Source organism: Myotis daubentonii, chromosome 9 (genome assembly GCF_963259705.1).
Source record: "Myotis daubentonii chromosome 9, mMyoDau2.1, whole genome shotgun sequence".
Lineage (NCBI taxonomy): Eukaryota > Metazoa > Chordata > Mammalia > Chiroptera > Vespertilionidae > Myotis > Myotis daubentonii.
Window position 1 is genome coordinate 46,241,115 of NC_081848.1, and position 15,929 is coordinate 46,257,043.

General features: G+C 54.8%; 2 protein-coding genes across 3 annotated transcripts in view; both read right to left on the reverse strand.

The window, feature by feature from the left end:
• Positions 1–139: 139 nt before the first annotated feature.
• TPP1 (tripeptidyl peptidase 1) lies at positions 140–8,264 on the reverse strand. The gene is made up of 13 exons (XM_059708762.1): positions 8,172–8,264; positions 7,985–8,056; positions 7,576–7,715; positions 5,135–5,285; positions 4,799–4,926; positions 4,473–4,651; positions 4,018–4,216; positions 3,664–3,852; positions 3,343–3,412; positions 2,813–2,933; positions 2,560–2,718; positions 2,287–2,412; positions 140–2,106 (listed from the first exon to the last, which is right to left on the reverse strand). The coding sequence occupies exons 1-13, from the start codon at positions 8,213–8,215 to the stop codon at positions 1,966–1,968; spliced, it is 1,719 nt and encodes a 572-aa protein (XP_059564745.1). The 5' UTR covers positions 8,216–8,264; the 3' UTR covers positions 140–1,965.
• Positions 8,265–8,981: 717 nt separating this feature from the next.
• Positions 8,982–15,929, reverse strand: part of DCHS1 (dachsous cadherin-related 1) — a 33,533-nt gene continuing 26,585 nt past the window's right edge. For both annotated transcript variants that reach the window (XM_059708766.1, XM_059708767.1), the window contains 8 exons: positions 14,444–15,322; positions 14,211–14,324; positions 13,828–14,039; positions 13,586–13,740; positions 13,281–13,411; positions 12,883–13,166; positions 12,384–12,522; positions 8,982–12,048 (listed from right to left, as the gene is read on the reverse strand). In XM_059708766.1, coding sequence (XP_059564749.1) covers positions 9,437–12,048; positions 12,384–12,522; positions 12,883–13,166; positions 13,281–13,411; positions 13,586–13,740; positions 13,828–14,039; positions 14,211–14,324; positions 14,444–15,322 — 4,526 coding nt within the window. In that variant the 3' untranslated portion in view covers positions 8,982–9,436. The remainder of the gene's footprint in view (positions 12,049–12,383; positions 12,523–12,882; positions 13,167–13,280; positions 13,412–13,585; positions 13,741–13,827; positions 14,040–14,210; positions 14,325–14,443; positions 15,323–15,929) is intronic.

The following is a 15,929-nucleotide window of genomic DNA, read 5'->3' on the forward strand; positions in this document are numbered from 1 at the left end:
CATTCTGCCATTTAGGGTTCGTAGTGGAGGAGGAAAGCCCCCGCCCCGCCAGCTGCCCGGAGAAATGAGGGCAGCTGTAGACCGGAAGGTATTCAGCCCGGGTAAACAACATATGCAAAAATCACAGCGAGTGCAAGAGTGAGGTTCTTGAAGTAGCAAACATTTATTTAATTCCTATTTGCCAATCCTGAGCTAGGGGCCTGGGAATACAAAGTTAAGTAAAACAAGATTCTAGTCCTCTAGGCACTACCGGTCTTGGAAAGGGAGGCAAACAGGTCAAGTGGCAAGTTCAATACTTTGTGGGAGTTACAATACTGGAGGTAGACACAGAGTGTGCAGTGCAAAAAACGAAGGGCATGAACATCTGCTGCCTACTTTTGTGTCAGGCACTCTATCACCTTTATTCCATTTAATTACTCACTGATTAATTAATATGAGAGACAGGTATAGATATCCCCACTTACCACGTGAGGAAAAGGCTCAGGGAGGTGAACTTAGTTGCCCAAGGCTCTCCACTAGTCTGTATTAGAAGCAAGAATCAAACAGGTTTGGCTCCAAAATTCTAGGACTTTAGTACTATACCCAAATCAACCAGCTCCAGGGAGCCAACAGTTCACAAGAGAAGGTGGCTTTCTGAACTGAGTCTGGAAAGAATCCTTGACATCAATCAAGCAAAGGGGAGTCAGGGGTAGTGTTAAGGGCAAGGAATATCTTGAGCAAAAGTGAAAGAATATATTTGAGGGAAGAGTAGGGGAGGATAAACAATTTGTTCCTCAGGAACAAATATCAAGGAAGGGGGCAGGTTTGTGAGTCATGATAAAAAGCCTAAACTTTATCCAATAATCTTAATCAAGTAAATGACTTGATGTGATTTTCATTTTATCTCTGGAAGATGGTTTAGGAAAGGGCAGGAAGAAAGGTCACTTTTTGCAAGAGCCTACAATTCAAAGGAGAGAGAACGTGGCTTTAAGCTAATGTAGTAGCAGTGGAGGTGGAGTGAAGTAGATGAGTTCTAGATATACATAGGAAATATAACTGGCAGGACTTGTGGACTGATAAAGATACATTGAAGAGGTAAAGTCAGCAGGACTTGTTAATTGAAGCAGGGGGTTGGGGGGGAGGTGATGGAAATGGGAGTCTAGAATGACACTTAGCTCTCTGGCTTGGTTGGAAAAAGCATAGTATATTTATTTATCAAGAAGAAATAAAAGGATTGGGAAGGAGGCAGAGACATGAAGTGTTGAGAACTGCACATCTTGCATTTGAGGTATCAATCACTGTTGGATAGAAAGTCTGATTTAGTCAGATGGTGATGGCTGTGCATGCCAGTCATTGATTTGTTCCAGGGGACAATGGATAGTGAGAGCAAATGACTAAATAAGGATGCAGTAGTGAAGTACATCAATGAGGAAGCAGAGAAAGAGGAGGAGGAAGAGGGAATGGTCAGGAAAGAAGTTAAGCCCTAGAAACTAAGGAAAGAGAGGGAGTGGGCAACTGTGACAGAGGGCCATAAAGTAAAGATTGGGAGGAGTGCACTTGATGAAGCAGCAGGGAGACCACTGTTTCCGTGTTGGGGGAGGAAAGAGTAAAAATTGAGAACTGAGGTCTCATTGAAATGAATTGAGATGGAAACACAAAGTAAAATCGTGTACACAGACTGTAGACAACCCTTGGGAAAAGCCTGGTGGCAAAGAGAAAGAAGGAATGGGGGATAGGGTGTGCTCCCAAATACTACTGGTTATAGCATATGTAGAGGAACCTGAGGCAGGAGCAGGGAGACCTAGATGATAGAGCAGGGTAGGGTTGGGAGTCAAGTCATGCTCACAGCACTTCACGGTTAGGGATGTAAGCTGTCTGCAGCAGTCAACAGGCAAGGGGTCAGCAGGACTTCCAACAGTGCAGAATAAGGAAACAAGCTACCAGCTGTGGGGCAGGGGATAGGCCCTCTCTCCCACCAGGAGAGGGTCAAGGGTTGATTAATGTCTTCAGCAAAGCTGGGAAGTTGGGTGTTCCCCAGCCTGTCACAGGATCCCAGCCAGGGCCAGAGCAGAAACCCTGACCCTGCACCTCTTCATTCAGACAGGACTCATGGCAGCCACGGGTTACCTAGGGATAAGGTGGGCATCAGATCTAGGCCTGCTGGTACCACTACTGACAGATTATACCCCCTCACCCTGTATTCAGATCCCAGAGACTATCCTACCCCATCAGAACTGCTCTAAGGTTTATCTTAGCACTCCCCATACTCTTACGAAAAGGTTCACACAACCTCCCTTCCACACTCACATCAAAGAGTCCTGCCCCATGCTGCTGGTAGAGCCTTGGGTTGAGAAAGCCGAGAGGGGGGCGGCCATTGAGGATTCTGTGTTCATTTATCAGGGATAGGATCCCTCCAAACACTGGAGTAGAAGCCTGCAAGGGTGCAAGTAATTGGATTTTGGGGGAAGGGATGTTTGAAAGGATCAGAGGTCTCTGAGAAGTCAGGGGTTCTGGGCACAAGGTCTTAGGGGTACAGGCTGAGGGTAGTTCCTGAAGGTTTGAGGCCAGGCTGATTCTCACCGAGGTGCCAGACACCCATGGGATAGGCACGCGGTTGCTGACCACCCAATAGCCATCAGAGAGTGCAGCCACATCTGGGTAGGCACGTCCACTGGCATTGAAGTAACTGGATGGTGGCAACTGGGGGCTGGAGCTCAGGAATTTGGCTACAGCTTCCTCCTGAAAAGCATCGTTGAGTGAGTATGTCTTCTGAACTGGGGATTCCTGACCTCCCCCACTCCATTCCCATCCACCCACATAAACATACACGTACCTGGTATGAAGGTCGTGGGAACACATTGCTGAAGCCGCCGCCACTGATGTAGTCAACAACCTCACTCGTGACTCGGAAAGGATTCTTGAAGGACGTGCCTCCCACCGTGGTCACATAAGGGCTGAGGGCAGAAGACAGCACTCAGATTTTAGGGGTCCTAAGGGTACCTCCAAAATGGATGGTGATGGCCTGGGGGTTGCTGGAGGAGCTGGACTCTGTGGGGAAGTATGTAGGTGGCAATGACTAAGGTCTTGAGCCCTGAAGGCTTGGCTGAGGTGACTGCATACTTTTCCTAACAGAACACTCACCATACCTTCTGCTAAAATGCCTGGGACCTGAGAAAGAGAAACACTGGGAGCTGTGTCCTACTCAGGAGACATGGGGCCTGGGACCTACTGGAAGAAGAGGGGAGTTCAGCAACCAGGCTGAGCCGTAGGAGCACCCGGTGGGGTCAAGGCAAAGGTTCCAGGTCATCAGGTCACAGATGAAAGGCTGGTGGTCACAGATAAGTGGTGAGCTGGGGTGCTTACCTGGAGGCAGGAAAGCTGGGACGGAACTGGTGTTTTCCAGAGGTAGACCAACACCCGGCCCCACTGTCACCTGAGAGAGACCAAGTTGAGCACTCAGGTTAATTGGTCAGAGCTTGGTATGAAGGTTTGGCTCTCGGAGAGGAATTCAAGAGTTAGTAGTCCTTAGTGCAAGAGGTCAGAGTTTAGAGGTCAGGTCAGTGGCCCCTGTTAAATTCAGAGTATGAGTCAGAGATCAGGATCAGGGGTCACTGTGGGGTCAGAGCTCTCAGTTTGGGTGGGTGGGTGGGGTGGGGGGTGTTTAAGTGTTCAGTAGGATGTCACCTGAGGCAAAGAGCAGGGTAAGACCCCGAGCAGCAGCCTTCATGAACTCAGTGTTGACCCTCTGGATGTAGGCGCTGCTGAGGGAGTCCTCGTCGTCTCCGTAGCTCGCGGTGTGCACAGGTGGCAGGGCTGACTCGTTACTGAGCAGCAGGAGCCACTGCAGGAAGGGTTCCTGTGACTCATGCCGGCCTGGATTTTTTTGTGGCAAGGGGAGCACAAGGCAGTCATTTTTTGGGGGGATAGGGGTGGGGAGGTTGTCAGGATCTCCCTCTCGTTCACGGGATTCTCTTGGGGGAGCAAAGATCAACACTCATTCCTATCCCTCTTCCCACCAACCAATCCCCTTGATAGTACCGGGGTTACTGTAGACCCAGGTGGAGATGTTGGCGCCAGCACTCATCAGGTACTCCACATCTAGACTGGCCTCGATCCCAGCCCGGCCCCGGCCCTGTTGTCCAACCACCTGGGCTACGGATGCCTGGTGTGCAAAGTTCCCACCAAAGAGATGCATGAATTCAGCCAGGTCTGAGTCATGGAAATACTGCTCCAGGAACTATGGAGGGAGCCAAAGCAGATAGATGGGTCAGAGGACATAGCCCCGAGGGACATGGCACCGAGAGATAGCATCCTAGATCACACTAGCCCCCCACTGCGGTAAGATCAGATTTGAGGAGATCTTTTAGACCCCAACCCCCACTTTACTGAGGATCTCCCCAACCTTCCCCTTGGATAGGGCATAAGAGCGGGCCCTTGGCCGGTCAGGCTCCGTGGGGAGGCTTCAAGGACCCTGGGGCTCCTGCCTGGCTCACCTGGGCACAGGCTTGGCTGTTGTTGGTTGTGCCAGAGCCCACGTCTTGTGCTGTCAAGTTGTATCGCCCACGGATCACGGATGGGGTCACCCCCAGGTGCAGGCCAACAGTCCCTGCCACCTGTGGCTCAGGGCGCTGCCTCAAGGATGATGTGGGGGGAAAGCGGTGCAGCCCCCCAACTGTGGGAAGGAGATTAGGTTTGAGGAGATCTTTTAGACTCCAACCTCCACTTTACTGCTGATCTCCCCAATCCCCGCCATGGCATCTAAACTTCTCCAGCCCCTGGCCCTGCCTGCCCCAACCCCACCAACCCCACCGGGTGTTACCAAAGTCCACATGGGAGGCCAAGGCCTTTGGGAGCTGGTAGGGACGTGGGGACCTTACAACGTGGGTCTCTGCAGGTCCCCCCACATAGCGGTGAAACTCAGACCCAGAGAGCAGCAGCTCTGCCTGTCTGGAGGTCAGAGAGCAAAGAACAGAGGTCAGAACGCATGGAACAGAGCAGAGACGCCCGTGTGAGCATCACCGGGCAGTTAGCTGTCTCCCCATGCGTTAGCTCTTACCCAGAGCCCCCAGCAAGCTCTCAGCTCCCTCCCATTGGGGTGGCTGGTCTCCCTGGCGGCACGATTGGTACCCTCCGTGGGGCAACGATTCTCTCTCACCGAACAGTCATCCAGCAGGTCAGAAAGTCCTGTGTGATCACTGAGTGGCAGTTCCGGGCTCCAGCCGCCAGGAGCCATTTTTGGACCGTGCGGAGGGTCAGTGGTGAGGGCCGGACCAGTTCAGCCACATCCTCCAGGGTCAGGTATTTTCCTGCAGGATTCAGAGGAGGCTCTTGCCTTCATTCATTGCTTTTCCAAGTTTCCCTTTTTGGGCCTCAACCAGGAGACACTGGGAGCCTGGAGAAGGGTCTTGAGGGACTTTATAGCACAAAGGTAGGCATGCAGGTAAAGCTTATACTGGGGGCCCGGGGAAGAAGAGCTGGAGAGAACTGGTATGCCAGGGCCAGAAATACGGATTTATCCTAAAGACTACTAGGTTGCAAATGCTGCACCACAGCATGCACTGCCATGATCATGAAAACCAAGTGAGGTTCATAAATTCAAACTCCATTTTAAGCTCATCTCCAATAACAGTCTTTGAGACTTTCAGAGCCAATTATAAGATGATATCTAATTTAGCTCAAATTTTCATACATGTTGATTTTAAGCTTAACATGATGGCAAGTCACCGTTTTCCTGTATGGAGCCATGCACACTAGTACTCGCCTCCTGGGTGCATCCGAGACCGCCTCCTCCCCGACTCCTCCACCCCCCTAGTCCTCCACCCACCACGAAGGGCTGCAAGCAGGGGAAGGACACAATCCAGCCTGACCCTTGGAGCAAAACATCGACAGTTTTAGAGCAGAGAGTGGAGGAGAGCAGGGAGGCGGGTGGAGGGAAGAGAGTCACGGGGCTGGGCAGCAGCCACGTGAGAGAATAAACTAAGTTGGTGGCAACGAGGGGGTGCGAAGTGGACTACTCCAAAGGTTGTTTTAGAGTTAGAAGTGGCAGCCTCAGCATCTGAGTGGAGAAGGAAATGGGAGTGGATTCGTGGAACTTGAGTTGGTGAGCACCTAGATGTACAACAGCCCCCAATTTACGATTTTTCGACTTTACAATGATGCAAGACCGACACACATTCTGTGGAAACTGTACTTTGAATTTTTATCTTTTCTGGGGCTAGCAGTGTGGTACGATACTCTCTGCTGATGCTGGGCCGTGGGAGGAAGCCACAGTTCCCCATCAGGCACATGATCATGAGGGTACCCAACTGGCACTCTACCAATTTTTTGGATATTGTGCTCTGAGCATATTTAAGGCAGACTACGCTAAGCTATGATGTGTTAAAAGCATTTTTTACTTAATATTTTCAACTTGAGATGGGTTTATTGGGATGTAACCCCCATTGTAAGTCAAGAAGCATCTGTATTAGATGCTACTTCTCCATTTGTAGAGTCGTAATTCGAATCCGGATCTGAACATAAAGCCTGTGCCCTTTTTCTTTTTTAAAAAAAAATGTATTTTATTGATTTTTTACAGAGAGGAAGGGAGAGGGATAGAGAGTTAGAAACATCGACGAGAGAGAAACATCGATCAGCTGCCTCCTGCACACTCCCTACTGGGTATGTGCCCACAACCAAGGTACATGCCCTTGACCGTAATCGAACCTGGGACCCTTTAGTCTGCAGGCCGACGCTGTGCCAAACCGGTTAGGGCCCTTTTTCTTTTTAAATTAAGCCCTGGCTAGTTTAATTTAAACAGTGAGGGGGTGTGCAAGAGGCAGCAGATCAATGATTCTCTCTCATAATTGATGTTTCTATCTCTCTCTCCCTTCCTCTCTGAAATCCATAAAAATATATATTTTTAAAAAGTGGATGCACCTAGGTTGCAGTTTTGATCCCTGGCTCCAGTCAGTCGGTGTGTGTGTGTGTGTGTGTGTGTGTGTGTGTGAGTGTGTGCGAGCGTGGGCGTGCACACCACTCGATATGTCTCTCTCACATCTATGTCCCTCTCTCTCCCCCCCCCTTCCCTCCCTTCCACTCTCTCTAAAAATCACTGGAAAAAATATCCTTGGGTGAAGATTAAAATAAATAAGATAATTGATTTTAGAGAGGAAGAAAGGGAGAGACAGAGGGAGAGGGAGAGAAAAAGAGAGCGAGAAAGAGAGAAGCGGTTGGCTCCCATACACACCTTGCACTTCCACCAGGGATTGAAAAGCAACCTAGGTGTGTGCCCTGACCAGGAATCAAACCTGTGATGGTTCTCAGTTGGGTGGGAGGATGCTCCAACTGAGCCACACCAGCCAGGGGAAAGCCTGTGCTCTTAACCACATCTGCTTTTAGGTTTCTAGCCTGACAAACACAGATAGAAAGGTTTTGGACAGTTTAGCTTCAGTTCACTTTTCCTTCAGAAACTTTTCAACGAGAGCCACTGCCCTTCATCTGCCCTATCTTACCCCCTGACAGGAACTGAGAGCATGACCTTGACATGCCCTGCCCTGTCCCCGGCTCAGCCCAGCCCTGTACTGCATCCCACATCCCGGCCCTAGTCCCGACAGGCACCGTAGCGAGGAGAGCCGGGATCCGACACAGCCTGAACCAGTTTGGACAGTCTTTCCAGGTTCTGCTGTCTTAGAGCAAAGGTGAGACTCAGCTCTTCCTCAGGGTCCACACGGCCCAGGGACACCCATCCTGGGGGCAGCCTGTGGGGTCAGGAACACGGCCTTGGTTAGGGTGGCGATGGGAAATAGTCCCAGAAGGTTCGGGATTAGGGGCTGAGAGCTTGGGAAAGACCCCAGCAGCAGATACGGCTCATGAAGGTGGACGATAGGTGACTGAGCCTGGGAACCTGGGGGTGAGGCTCTGCCGTGAGTACCGGGAGCTGGTAAGGGGGTGAGGGAGGCTAGGAACAGGGCAGTGGGTGTGGGACAGGGCATACGGGGAAGGAGGAGGTCGTGCTCAATCAACTCACGTCCGCTGCTGGTCGGGCTCCGGGCTGTAACTGCATCTGCCCACGACGCAGAGGGCCAAGAGCCCTAGGAGGCTGCGGGGGCGGCAGGGGGGTTTCAGTGGGAACTGGGTTGTGATGGCCTCCCCACCCTCCAACATGTATTCCCTCCGACACGATCCCCTTCTCCCAGGCCCTCCTAATTGCTTACCAGGCTCCGAGTCCCATTCCGTCTCTCAGCAGATCTGCTGTCATGTGACAGATCACATGAACCCTACAGTCTACCACTACCACGCTTCAGCCTGGAAACTAGTGACGTGTGGTTCCTCCCCCGAGTGGGCGGTCCTGATTGCTGGGGGAATGGGAGGGGCTGCCACTTGGATTGTCCCGCTGAGGCCCACCAAGGCCCTGGCTTTGGCCCCGAGTTCCCTCCTACTGCCAGTCCACTAGGGCTGACCAGAGGGTACAGGGGGACTTAAGAAAGGAGCCCTAGGCCCACAGACCCAAAGACCCGGGCTCTTCCTAGCTGTGTAGCCGGAAAGTCACCCACCTAACCTCTCAGAGACCAGCCAGCTTTCTTCATTTAGAATATAAACTGTGATATTAAAAGTGGTCTGTCTCATAGGGTTGCAGTGAAATTTACAGATAAAACAGGCAAATCGCTCAGAAGCCTGATGGCAAAGGCTCAACACATTTGAGTCCTGTGACAAGTGAATACATAGTGGCCCCAAGAAAAACACATAAACCACTTGGCTGCTCCTGTATCCACCTCCTTGGCCTAGAGCTGGTCATCCCTACGATCTCTCCTCACCCATCCAGTCTCTCTCTGGTCACCGTCTGCCTTCTTCCTGGCCTCCTGCCTGTTAGAGGGAAAGATGGACTGCAGAGAGATGGCTCCCAGGGCCACCCCCACCCTGGATGCCCCTGTGTCTGCCACCCCTCTGTGCCTCCTGAGGTGCCCACAGTGTGCCAGGTGCCTTCCCATCCCTCTGGCCCCCACAGAACTGAGCCGGACGCTGGATACAAACTGCAGTTTATTAAGGCTCCAGAGTGAGAATTGGCACTTGGTTCTGGGCAGGGGAAGGGGTGTCAGTGGAACCCAAAGGAGCTGGGCCCAAACAGGTTGGAGGACCTCCCCCATCCCCCCTACCCCCCAATAAATAAAGTCTCAGCTCCATCTCGGTGCTGGCACAGGGCAGGAAGCCCTCACTGGAGAGAACCAGGGCTGCTGCCTCCTTCATATGTCTCCCCACACTGGACCTGGCCACAGGTCAGTGCCCACAGGGCCTCTGTGGGGTTGGTACTCCGATGGGGCCGGGGTGAGACGTGCGACCTGCTCCCACTGGAAAGTTTGGGACGGGGAGTTGGTCTCCCCTGTGGCCAATCATGGTCCGAGGCTGCCCAGGGCAGGCTCAGATGGGGCCTGCATTGGGGACACTGTGCGTGTCCCAGGTCGGGACCCAGCCTGGGCCACAGCTAGATGTGCAGCTCCGTGTCATCAGGTGGCTCCAGGCCGGACTCTGCGCTAAGTGCTGAGGCTGAGGGGCCCTGGGCCACCCCAAATGGCGAGACAACGGGTGAGCGAGCAGCCAGAGGAGACAGTGAGGGTGAGAAGCTGGGGGACATGGCAGCTGAGGACAGGGAGCCTTCGTGGCTGATGGGTGAGCGGTGAGCGGCCGGTGGGAAGATGGCCCGGGGTGCAGCTGTGCTGGCTGGCTTGGGAGGCACAGACTTGGCTCCTGGGTGGGCCACGGCAGTGATGAGGGGTGGTGGGTCGATACGGGGAGCTGGGGGACATGGCCGAGCTTCATCCTTGAGCCGAGCGATCTCTGTGAACACGCTGGCCAACGGCTGGAACTGAGGGCACCAGCTCAGCAGGTAGTCCCAGTTATAGCTGCCACGGAGCTCTTCCTCGCCAGCCACAATGGCCGTCAGTGCACCTGCCACGCATGGCTTGCCATCTGCTGGGAAGCCATAGTCCCCAGTAGGTGCAGGGCTCAGGCCACACCCCCCCAGGAAGGCTGTGGCAGTGGCTGGGGGGCCCTCTTCTCGGTACAGAGTGGCTCCTGCACCTGGCAGCAGCAGCCCTGCCTTTCGGCCCTTATACCAGGTATCGGGGGCGGGTGGCTCGCAGGATGTGTCACTCAGTCCGTCTGCATCCTGCTGAATGCCCGAGTCGGGGCCACGGGCAGCGAGTGAGGAGGCCACACTGGCCACACGGGGGAACTCATTGATCATGCGGATCTCGTCATCCTCCGCAGCCTCTGCTGAGCCTCGGCCGCTTGAATGGGAAGGGTCCAGGGAGCCACCCCGCGGGTAGGGACCTCCAGCTCCTGGCCCACCATAGCTGGGGAGAGTCTGGTGATACAGGTGCTCTGAGGGCGGTGGGCTGGGTGGCTCCCGGCCCAGCTTCTGCAGGGAGCCACTGGCTAGGGGAGCCGCCTGGGACATTGGGCCAGGCGCTGCCTCTGCCTTGCGGCTACGGGCCCGCACCAGCCCAAGGACCAGGGCTGCCAGTGCAAGCACCACCACCACTCCCAGGGAGGCTGCCACAGCCCCCACCAACAGCAGGTTGAGGTCAGGTGCCAGGCCCAGCGCCGTGTGGGTGATATCCACGGTCACCGGCACTGTGGCACTCCTCGAACCAGGCAGAGGCCCCCGTGCCACCACTTCCAGCCTCAGCTCTCGTGGTGCCTCACGCCGGGTCCGGCCCCCACCCCCAGAAGGGCCTGTTCCGCTGCCTGGTGCTCGGCTGTCCACCCGCAGGTACAGGGCACCTGTAGTCTGGTTGATACCAAAGTAGGGAGAAGTGGTGGCAAGGGAATAGAGCACTAGGCCATCGGCACCTCCATCCTCATCGGTGGCCTGCACGTGACCCAGGCTGTGGCCACGCCGGGCACCTTCCGGCACTTGGAAGTGGAAAGCTGGAGCCAGGAACACCGGGTCATACTCATCCTCGCCAGTCACCAGCACTGACACAGTGACCGAGGCGGAGAGATTCCCAGCATCGGCGGCACCCACCAGCAGCTGGAAGCTTCCCGTGTGCTCGTAGTCAAAGGCCACTCGTGCCCGCAGCTCCCCCGTTGAGCTGTTCAGTGCAAATGCCTCACGTCCCTCAGGCCCTGGTCCAGCCTCCAACAGGGTGTAGCGGAGCCTCCCGAAAGCCCCGGCATCCCCATCAATCGCATGCAGAGTGGTCACAAGGGTGCCTGGAGGCTGGTTCTCCGCCAGGCTGGTGCTGAGCAAGCTCAGTGGGAAGGCTGGTCCATGGTCATTCACATCTTGGACCTCAATGGTCACTGGTGCCAGAGCAAAGTGTGCCCCCACAGGGTCTGCAGCCTGCACGACCAGCTGATGTCGAGCCTGGGTCTCACAGTCCAAGGGCCGGGCCAATCGCAAGGCACCCGAGCTCTCATCCAGTTCAAACAGCCCTGCAGGGTCACCTGAGCTGAGGGTGAAACGCACGAGGCCATGAGGGCCAGGATCAGCGTCAGAGGCCTCCACATGCAGCAGCTCGGCTCCAACAGGCGTGTCCTCGGAAACTGCCACGCGGTAGGAGGCTCGGGTGAAGACGGGTGGGTTGTCGTTGACGTCCAGCACGGTGACGGTGACCGGCACGGCTGAGCTGCGAGGTGGCTGTCCCCGGTCAGCTGCAGCCACGGTTAGATTATACTGGGTTAAGCTTTCAAAGTCTAGAGGCTCAAGCAACACCAGGCATCCCAGTGCCTGGGGGCCTAGTCCACCACTCTCCCCAGCTTCAGCAAGACGGGGTTCCAGCTGGAAGACTCGGCCCCGGTTGCCACTGACAATGCTGTAGTCCACCGTGGCGTGGGTGCGGCTTCCGTCAGCATCTGTGGCCTCCAGGGTGAGCAGGGTGGAGCCAGGGGGCAGATCTTCGGTCACAGCCACACGGTAGTGTGGCAACGTGAAGCTAGGGGCGTGGTCGTTCTGGTCCTGCAGCTGTACATGCACGGTGGCTCGGGCTGCCCGGCCTGGCATCCCATGATCTCGAGCTTCCAGCACCACATCCACCACTCCTAGCCCCTCATGGCCCAAGGCCACTGTTCCCGCTGTCGTGAACAAGGTCCCTGAGGTGAGAAGGGAATGGAGAGAAACATGAATTCAACAGAGGCTATGGGAGAACAGAGCGAGTGACCCTTCAGGGCCTAGGAAATGGTCTCAGAAGTCAGACTCCAGGGACTAGCCTGTGCGCTGGGAGATTATGAAATGGCCCCCAGGATTCAGGGAACAGGTTCTAGACATGCAGCCAGGACAGGGCTTAAAATAGAGACAAAGGAGGAAAATTGTCCTCCTTGGCTAAGAGATCTAGGAGTTAAGAGTTCAGACAAGAAATTCTAGGAAGGAGGTCAGAATATGGCCCAACACAGTCAAAGATACGGGGTCAGACCGGGGAAGGACGCACCATTGTTGGGGTCAACACTGAAGCCCTCAGCAGGGGATGCCAGATGGTAGGAGATGTGACCATTGGCACCTGAGTCCCGGTCAGTGGCAGAGACGGAGAGAATGGCACTGCCTGGGGGCGTGTGTTCAAGCAGCGTCACCTGAGGTATGAGGACAAATGTTTATGGCCATGCTGCCCGGCTGTCCATTCGGCTTCTGTTCTGGAGGTTGGTCCCAGGAGCCCTACTTGGTATCCATTCCAGCTTGCAGCCCATACTCCTTAGTGTTTGAATTGCCCACCTTTCCCCATTTTGGGGCATGGGGCGAAGAACCTGGATACAGTTCCCAGGACTTGCAAGGCTGGTTTGAGATGGGACGTTTCCCCCTCCCCCCCACCCTAGAGCTCCATCCCCGGGTCAATTCTAAGGTCTAGCCCATCTCAGATACTTCTAGCCTCCTCACTGCTCCCCAACACGAACCAACCTGGGTCTGGGTGTGGGGACACCCAGGGACATTGGTACCTGGTAGAGGCTCTGTGAGAAGACAGGTGCATTGTCATTGACGTCCTCCACGAGCACCGTGAGGTTGGCACGGCCCTCGTGAGGCCCATCGTGTGCCAGCAGCTGCAGGTGGTAGCGGTCACACTGCTCGAAGTCCAGGGGGCCTGTGAGGGAGACACGGCCTCCATAGCGGCCTACGCTGAAAGGATCCTGCGGTCCAGATGAGCTGAGCACATACCACAGCACCGGTCCGGAGTCCACATCATTCCCCGTGACCTGTGCAATCTCTGAGCCCAAGAGTGCGTCTGCAATACATGGGACAAAAGGGTTTGGCATGGTCCAAGACACCTCTGGAGCCCCAGAGTGGGGAACAGTGCCACCCTACCACCCTCTGTACCCTTACTTTACTCAGCCCTCACCTTCGGATACTTGGAGCTCCCAGGGCTGGGGGATGGTGGGTCGATTGTCATTGGTGTCGATGACCATCACCGTCAGGGTAGCTGAGCCCACCAGGGCTGGGCTTCCTCTGTCTGTGGCCATCAGTACCAGCCTGGGCAGAGTCAGGTGGAGCACAATTGGGGGAGGGGCCCGGGGATAAGGGAGAACACTGGGCAGGGCTAGGGAGACTCAGAATGTGGCCTAGGAATTGAGGGGGATTCAAGGAGGGACTTGAAGTTGGATGGACCCAGGATGGGGTCGTGGAGTCTATAGAGCCAGGGCTCACCGTGTTTCCGCCCAGATCTCACGGTCCAGGATGGCTGTGGTAGTGATAGTGCCTGAGGCTGGGTCTACATGAAACAGTCCCCGTGCTGGCTGGGATGCAGCCAGACTGTAGGAGATCTGTCCGCTGGGGCCTTGATCCAGGTCATCTGCCTCCACCTGTGGAAGTAGGAGGCTGCTGGCACTGGCCTGGGCACAGATAAGTCTGACCAGCCCTGCCCCCCATCTTCCCATCATATCCCTTACCTGCAGCAGGGGCCCCTCCAAGGGCCTGGATTCAGGCAGAAAGGCCACGTAGTGGGGCTGCAGGAAGCGGGGGGCATTGTCATTGGCATCCTGCAGGGCTAGGGTCAGCACGGAGAAGGCCAAGGCTCCTCCGCTCTCTGCCTGCAGCACTAGTCTCAGCCGTGGATTTGCCTCAAAGTCCAGCCCCTCTGCTGAGCGAACTGTGATGGCTCCTGGGAGAAGGCAGAGGGCATCACTGAATGCCCCTTCCTTGCCCTGGAGCCTTCCTCTCTCAGGCCTCTTACTCAAGGGCAGCCCCTCCCCCACCAGAGTCTCCTTGGGCCCAAAGGGGAGCTCCTCCAGGAGCCTGTCCCTTCACAGAGCCCCCTGCTCCTGCCCCTTACCTGTGTTAGGCTGGATGGAGAACGTCCCTTTCTCATTCCCACTGAGAATGCTGTAGGTGATTGGTCCATTTGAGCCCCCTGTGTGGACAGCCTTAGGGGAGGCAATGGGAGTCCCTGCAGAGAGGATGGTATTGGTTGGACTGGAAGCACTAGACTGAGGGAGTTTGGGGGCCATTTTTAGTGACTCCAGCCCATGCAGAGATATAAGGCTGGGAGACACAGTTGGGACCCACCTGGGGGTGCATTCTCACGGAGCACAGCTTCGCCACTAGCACGGGGAAAGCGGGGTCCACGTTCAGACTCCCCCTGTAGCCCCACAATGACCACACCGGTGGCAGAGCGAGCAGGACGGCCAAGGTCAGTGGCCACGATGAAGAGGACACGATCCCGGGGGCCCAGGCCTACAGGGGAGCGGGTCACACGGATTTCACCAGTGTAGGAGTCCACAGTGGTGCCAGGAGGTGGCGTGCCTGCCAGTCGATAGAGGATGGAGGCATTCGCACCAGCGTCACGGTCTTCAGCTCGCAGAGTGGCCAGAGCCAGGGTCGGGGTGCTGAGGCTGGGGCCTGGGCGGGGCAGGCGCAGCCTCAAGGGACTAGAGGGGAAGGTGGGTGCATGATCATTGACATCACGCACTGTGATGGTGACAGGCACTGTGGTGCTCAGGGGTCCAGCAGCTGCACCATCCACTGCACTCACGGAGAAGGAATAGCTGGAACACTGCTCTCTATCAAGGGCTGTGGCTGTACGCAGTTCCCCGGAGCTGGGCTCCAGCAGGAAGGCTCCTGCTGCACCTGCACCCAGGTAGTAGGTCACATGGCCATTGGCCCCAGCATCAGGATCATGAGCCTGTAGCTGCAACAGGAGAGTTCCTGCAGGGGCATCTTCAGGCACCTCCACAGAGTAGGCAGGCACAGGAAAGGCTGGGGCATGGTCATTGGCATCCAGCACTGTCACTGCCACAAGCAGAGTGGCACTGAGAGCTGGCTGGCCTCCATCCCGGGCCTCTATCCGCAGCTGGAATGCTGGTTCCACCTCTCGGTCTAGTGGTCTCATGGTACCAAACTCCCCAGAGGCTAGATCTAGGACAAAGGCTCCTGATGGATCCCCATCTGCAGAGAAGGGCATACACACATAAACATACATGCATCTACCCATGGGAGTGGGACAGATTTATAGGCAACAGCAAAGATTGAGATAGAGAGGATGGAAGGGAGAGAAAGGAGAGGGAGAGAGGAGGAGGAGAAGAAACAGAAAGAGAAAGAGAAAGAGGAAGCAGAAGAGAAAGAGAAAGAAATTGGGAGAAAGGCAGAGAAACAAAGATAAACACAGACGGTAAGGAAATATCTTACTATAAAGCAGCTGATCTTAAAAGTGTGGTTTGGGAACCCCTAGGAGTCTCTTAAGACCCTTTCAAGGGAGAACATAAGATCAAAACTATTTTCATAGCAATACTAAGACATTACATGCCCTTTTCATTCTCATTATCTCACAATGTAGTGTGGAGTCCAGATGGTATATATGATGACATCATCACTTGGATGGTTAATGGAATGTGTGCTAATATAGACTTGTGTTTTCTAGAATATTCTAGGTAGAAAGTTTAGCATATAAACATGTTCAGAGATTCATTCAGTTTTTGCTGGCTTACCTTCATTTACACCTGTTATAATCTTTGCAAACTCATTACTATCCAACAAACTGTTATTTGAAACCCTA

Coding starts and splice junctions, on each gene's coding strand:
- TPP1 (XM_059708762.1), bottom strand. CDS start 8,215: ATGACAGCAGATCTGCTGAGAGACGGAATGGGACTCGGAGCCTG. Junction 4,652..4,798: donor GGCCTCCCATGTGGACTTTG/GTAACACCCGGT, acceptor TCCTTCCCACAG/TTGGGGGGCTGCACCGCTTT. Junction 2,719..2,812: donor TCCCACGACCTTCATACCAG/GTACGTGTATGT, acceptor GATGCTTTTCAG/GAGGAAGCTGTAGCCAAATT.